The 7,100-nt window shown below is 40.6% G+C and overlaps 1 protein-coding gene across 1 annotated transcript in view; it reads right to left on the bottom strand.

Moving 5' to 3' along the window:
* Positions 1-501: 501 nt before the first annotated feature.
* Positions 502-7,100, bottom strand: part of LOC121370985 — a 60,355-nt gene continuing 53,756 nt past the window's right edge. Inside the window, exon 3 of the mRNA XM_041496563.1 lies at positions 502-1,294. Coding sequence (XP_041352497.1) covers positions 804-1,274 — 471 coding nt within the window. The 5' untranslated portion in view covers positions 1,275-1,294 and the 3' untranslated portion in view covers positions 502-803. The remainder of the gene's footprint in view (positions 1,295-7,100) is intronic.

Here is a 7,100-nt window from a genome sequence, read left to right as displayed (position 1 = left end):
TTAAAAGAATCATTTGAACGATGTACTGAAAAATAGCATACACCAACACGTACAGTAGTATGAATCTTAGCAGTGCTGAGCAAGAAAAATCCAAATCGCAAACAAAACCATCATAAAATCTCCTTTTATACTGAACATCAAAAGAAACGCGAATATTTAGTTTAATTTATTTAAAATTATTAAGATTAAATCGCATTAGCTGCTGTTGTGTCTGTTAAACGTATGAATGCCTTGTGAAAATTTTAATATGAAAAGCATATCAGTATATTAAAGGCATATCGTCACAGAACAGTGACCTATTTAATGGTTTAACAAAGTATTACTTGAACAAAAATAATTTGATTTGTTCCTAAATGTACTTTATTCAACCATCTTCATAACCGCCATACTCCATTTATGAATGATATTTTGTAAAAATAATTAAATTATGGCAGTGGTCCATAATTCAAAAACTAAAATTGCCGAGAGGGTTGACATGGATTTCACTCCATCATGGTTCAGTTAAGGTGATGCAATAGCTAGATTTGGTTTCCAACAATTAATGTAATTTTTAGTTATTATCCATTTTTACAGAAATAAGGTCCTTAAATCCGTGACAGTATGCCTTTAAATCATTCGAGTTTCTTTTGTTGTATACTTAGTGGAACCTACTGTCTCTAGGCATAAATAGAGTCTGTATTTGCTTCCTATCGTCGTTTCTCCCCGTAAACTTATAATATACATGCAAAAAGATCCTACGATATTTGAATTTATCGACTAGAACAGAGGGTTTTTTTCAACAAGCGTTAATCGGTCTTCAAACATCATCGCTTTTTATGCTTCTTTTTCGGCTTCTTCTCAAATATTTTGAAATCCTTCATGTACTCCTTCATTCGTTTGAACTGCCGATACTCCGACCCGACGACGTCATCATAGCACTTGAGCTGCACGGGCCGCTCCGCAAACCGTAACCACATCCCGGTGATCCTCTTCCGACCCCAATCAGAACTCAGCGACACCACCCAGCGGTTCTCGATCGGATCCGCTCCTTTCGGCCTAACGATGAGGAGGTCTCGGGGTACGTATTTGATGGAACTGACCTTGACCTCTGGGTATTGTGCGAGAACATCCTTCTCGAGTTGTCTCCAGACGGCTTCATGTGTCAGCTCCGTCCCCGGCATGGAGAAGCAGACGGCTGTTGGCTGTTCGTCGGGTTTTGTCATCTTCTTGGCGTACCCTTTGCTTTTCTTCGCCACCCGTCTGAGAATGGGGTCTTTGGTAGGGTCCATGGACATTTTGTATCGTTCTTTGAACACTGTAAAGATAGTAATATATATATATACACATTAACTCGTTATGAGTTTTCCATTTGTTTGTTTTTTAAGTAGAAAGGAATGTGTATTTGTTTCCACGTCAAAAACTTTGTTTAATCGTTGGCAGTTTGGTGTTCTGTAAATGATTTTGCGACGTCGACTGACTGGGGTGAGAGGGATATAGTGTGTGTGTGTGTGTGTGTGTGTGTGTGTGAGAGAGAGAGAGAGAGAGAGAGAGAGAGAGAGAGAGAGAGAGAGAGAGAGAGAGAGAGAGAGAGAGAGAGAGAGGAAGGGAAAGCAAGAGAGGGGGAGACTGAGAGACATATCCGAGAGAGAGAGAGAGAGAAGGAGGGAGAAAGAGGGAGGGAGAAGGAGGTAGAGGGAGGGAGAGAGAGAGGGAGAGAGAGAGAGAGAGAGAGAGAGAGAGAGAGAGAGAGAGAGAGAGAGAGAGAGAGAGAGAGAGAGAGAGAGAGAGAGAGAGAGAGAGAGAGAGAGAGAGAGAGAGAGAGAGAGAGAGAGAGAGAGAGAGAGAGAGAGAGAGAGAGAGAGAGAGAGAGAGAGAGAGAGAGAGAGAGAGAGAGAGAGGTGGGGGTGGGGAGTAAGAGATACAGAGACTTTGTTCGTTGTGCTGGCTGTTACTGCTCGTTAGATTGTTTACGGAATTTCCCAGAGAAGAAATATATACTGATGGAAAGAAATAAGGGAACACATCGAATTGTAGACCAAATTCAATTCACTACTAGCGTAGTAATGTCTGTATTTCTTACCAAGTTGTAATGTGGGATTGAATGTCTGTAGTGTTGAATGTGCTGCCTATATGTTCCCAGTCAACTTCTGATAATATGAATTGATTCAGTCATTATTTCTTGTTGCTATCTGTGTGATCCTTTATTTCTTTCCATCAGTATATAAGCACATGTAGTACTATTAAGTTGGGGCGGGACGTAGCCCAGTTGTAAAACGTTCGCTTGATGCGCGGTCGATCTGGGATCGATCGCCATCGGTGGGCCCATTGGGCTATTTCCCGTTCCAGCCAGTGCACCACGACTGATATATCAAAGGCCGTGGTATGTGCTATCATGTCTGTGGGATGGTCATATAAAAATCCCTTGCTGCTAATCGAAAAGAATAGCCCATTAAGTGGTGACAGCGGGTTTCCTCTCTCAATATCTGTGTGGTCCTTAACCATATGTCTGACGCAATATAACCGTAAATAACATGTGTTGAGTGCGTCGTTAAATAAAACATTTCCTATTTCCTACTATTAAGTAGGTTTCAGCACAATTATTACTTGGGCTTGTTTAATGAATTCGTAAGCAGGCAAGAGCATAGCAGTAGTGGTTCCAGGATCGTCTTAAAAGTGTGTTACTCAGTGTGAGTGAGTGTGTGTGTGTGTGTGTGTGTGTGTGTGTGTGCGTGCGTGTGCTTGGTAGTATATTTTAATGGTAAACTGGCATACGGAAAGCAATATTAACAAACAACGTTGTTAGAGTTATTTCCCATTATCATGACACACGGGTTGCGTGGAAAGAATCTGGAATGCAAATCGCGACGAGCATAGCCTAATACATCCTCCCCTAAAGTTATGTGTCTGGTGCGAAACCTGATGCCTGTTTACACTTCGTTATTCGTGGAAGGGGTCATCATAGTGATAAGTAAAGAATGTAATGCCTGACCTTGGTTTCAATTCATTTTTCCTTTCCTTTCAACTTATTTTTGCGCTTATACCCAATTAAGGTTAGAGCACGCTGTCCTGGGCACATATCTCAGCTATATGGGCAGTCTGTCTAGGACAGTGAGTTGTTCGTGGTTAGTGAGGGAAAAGAGGGTGTAGTGGTCTTACACCTACCCATTGTGTCGTTAAAACTCGCTCTGGGTAGGAGCCGGTACCGAGCTGCGAACCCAGTACTTAACATCCTTATGTCCTATGGTTTAACCACGACACCACCGAGGCCAGTGATTTCAATTCAAGACAGGGGCGTGTTCAGGAGGTAGAGCGTTTGAGAACAGTCTGACTGGTTTCCATCGTATCCCATCGAATCACATTCATTTAACATTAGTGCAGAAGCCAGTCTAGCAAGTAACAGCGAGCGTTCGCATGTATTTGATATTATCATTTTAAAGAGATTTACGAGTGTATGCGATTAAGATTTTGTCAGAACATCTCTTCGGTTCCGTATTGTACAGAGATACGGCACTGACTTAGTAAACAACGAAGGGAGCAAATGCTATTTATAAAACAAACACATTTATATACTCACTCCTGATATCTTGGTAGTAGTCTACACCGTAAGTTCCAGCGATTTTGCAATTGTTTGATGCAGCGGGCAAGAATTAGGAGAAAATATTACAAGAAAGTTTAACGAACTTATTTTTAAAAAATCATCCTTCCTGATATTAACCTAGTGTAGTCTTAACATTCTACCAATGATACGATGGCAAGATGCAAAGTCATGGCTTTACACGTGTATGTACAAGCGAGCGTAATTGTGTTACGCATTAGCGTACAGTCAGAATTTTATATTGGGGATTTTTTTTTTTTTTTTGGGGGGGGGGGGGGGGTTACCAAAACTGTCTTTTACACGTGTTATGGAGCGACAGCCAAACAAAAAGAACGGGAGGAAAACACAGCGGTTTGGCTACGCCAGTGGTTTCACTCACACCAAGGTGCAGGGTTATTGGAAGTCTCTACCTTTGGGTACTATTAATCCAGACGCGTATCTCTGCGATTCAGTACTGAATTATTGATGTCAGCTAACTGCATATAGCTTTTAATTACCCCCCTCCCCTCAAACAAAAATAAAAATAATAATAACAATAATTCAAAAACAACTATAAACAAACAAAAAACAAAAATTAAAAATCCCAATTTGTTTCCAAATTTGTATAAACCGTTTTATTCTACTGAAATAAAATCACAACAAAATACAAAATGCCATTCAATTATATTTCATACATAACGTGGGTCAAATTCACTTATTCTGTTGAATCCAAATTGTGTTCATAAATATTTTCAAAATAAAAGTAAAACAGCACTAAGAGATAGTCGAGAGCTAAATTGAGTGAACTGACAAGAATTCTACAGAACATAATCATTATTTTTCATTATTCTAAAACTGAACAATTGAAGAGCAGTTTCTTCCAAAACTGTTCAATATTTCAAATTATATACAAGAATACTGTCAAAATCTACAAAGAAAGAAATGTTTTATTTAACGACGCACTCAACACATTTTATTTACGGTTATATGGCGTCAGACATATGGTTAAGGACCACACAGACATTGAGAGAGGAAACCCGCTGTCGCCACTTCATGGGCTACTCTTTTCGATTAACAGCAAGGGATCTTTTATATGCACCATCCCACAGACAGGGTGATACATACCTCGGCCTTTGATATACCAGTCGTGGTGCATTGGCTGTAACGAGAAATAGCCACACCGACCGCGCATAGAGCGAGCGCTGTACCACCCGGCTACGTCCCACCCTCGTCAAAATCTACAAAATCTACTCTCTCCGAGAACAGTGAAAAATACTAGACTATGAACAATGAAATACGCTAAAAGTTCGTAACTGATCATTTCTGTAACGAAACTTACGTAAGTCAAAGATTATCAAAAGTCGAATGTATAAATTAAATACGCCTCCCCCCCCCCCCCCCCCCCCCCCCCAACAAACATAAAAAATAACATAATTTGTTTTTGTTTTAAACAAATTTAATGTGAAATAAACGCTCCAGCTCCCGTCCCCGATAACATACAAAAAACACACGGGAATATAACCCATGATGTCCAAGCAGCCAGTATTATAACGTTCGTGTATGTCAAGGTCACAATGACACACTGAATTTAAAAACCTGTAATTATGGCAGGCCGTTAAATGTAGTTGGTAAATTATGCTTTCTTAGGCATAAATATTCCACGATTGCAGAGTTGTAAACTTTAAAATAGTGATATATTTATATATATATATATATATATATATATATCGGCGGGGTATATGGTGTATATATATACTGACCTGGTACATATATCTACATTGACCGTGACATCACCGGCAGTGTTCCAACATGGACAACGTATTCCCGTGGTCCCCTTGATATCTATTAAGAGGCACAGAAGTCTCCCCACGAGCTGGCAGCCTAGCATGGGGCCAAATTAATACTACCAAACATGAACGAACGCACGCATGGACATATCGTGTTGCTTTTAATTAATGACATCTATACATGCATATATACAGTACTTCAACAAGCGAGGATGCAAGGAAGGTTGCGACTCTGGAATCATTTCCAACTAGTCTTTCGTGACTAAAAATGGATTAATTTACCAGATGTGACTTTAGAGGACGTCTTCCTTATTACAACTAGATTTTGACTACAGACTTATTCTCCATGATTGGTATATATCTATGGCCGTGGTATGTGCTTTCTGCTGTAGTATAGTGCGTATAAAAGATCCAAACTTGCTGCTGCTAGTATTCGATAATGTAGCGGCAACAGAGATTCTCTCTTACCACCTGGAGCGGGACGTAGCGCGGTCGGTTTGGGATCGATCCCCGTCGGTGGTCTCATTGTGTTATTTCTTGTTCTAGCCAGTGCATCACGACTGGTATAATAAAGGCCGTGGCATGTGCTGTCCTGTCTGTGGGATGGTGCATATAAAACATCCCTTGCACCTAATGGAAAAAAATTAAGCGGGTTTCCTCTGTAAGACTATATGTCAAAATTACCAAATGTTTGACATCCAATAGTCGATGATTAATAAATCAATGTGCTCTAGTGATGTTGTTAAATAAAACAAACTTGAACCATGTGTTAAGACACCAAGGGGAGCGGGACGTATCCCACTGGAAAAGTGCATGCTTGATTATTGATTAGTCTAGGTTCGATCCCTGTCGGTATATTTTTCATTCAAGACAGTGCTCCACAACTGTTATATCAAAGACCGTGGTATGTACTATCCTGCCAGTAGTATGGTGAATATAAAAGATCCCTTGGTGCAGAAGTGAGTGGCGCGGGTTTCCTCTCTCATTATCTGTGTGGTCCTTAACCAAATCCGACGCCATATAGCCGTAAATAAGGATTTGTTAAGTCCTTCCCATTGATTCCTCTAGATTAGCTATAATTCAAAATGAGCGTCTCTCAATAACGTCAATGCTCGTGCGCCTCCGTAATAATATCTGTTAATTGTGAGTCCTTCGATATTATGATCTCCACTATCTATGCATCAAAGATCCATTCATTGAAATCCATCAACTTTTCTTCGGCTTAATCATTTTCATCATGTCTGTCATCCGGGTGTACTGGCGATATTCCAAATTGACCACGTCATCATATCGCCGAAGCTGTGTCGTGAATTCTCCGAAGCGAATGTCCATCCCCGTCACTCGAGTTCGGTACCACTCGTTTGTCAACGTGATCACCCAGCGGTTTTCTACTGGATCAGCGTTCTTCAGTCTAGGGACAAATATTGACCTTGGCACGAACTGGATGGACTCGACTTTGACCTCATCGTATTCAGACAAAATGTCTCTCTGGAACGATTTCCAGACCAGCAGGTGAGTGAGATGCGCGCCTACGATGTTGAAACAGACGGCTTTCGGTCTCATTTTCGGCGGATGAGCTTGGACCATGACGTTCTTCGATTTCTTGGAAAGTTTCCGTAACATGGGGTCCTTCATTAGATCCAGCTTTGGCATTGTCATATATGTCAGTTTAGCGTTACGTGTCTTCTCCTCGACTTTCTTCCTGTAAAAGAAAACATTACAGTATTAGAATTCTAAAACCACAATCAATATCATTATTT

This window comes from Gigantopelta aegis, chromosome 4 (assembly GCF_016097555.1).
Source record: "Gigantopelta aegis isolate Gae_Host chromosome 4, Gae_host_genome, whole genome shotgun sequence".
Classification (NCBI taxonomy): Eukaryota; Metazoa; Mollusca; class Gastropoda; order Neomphalida; family Peltospiridae; genus Gigantopelta; species Gigantopelta aegis.
This window is presented reverse-complemented; position numbering and strand designations above follow the sequence as displayed.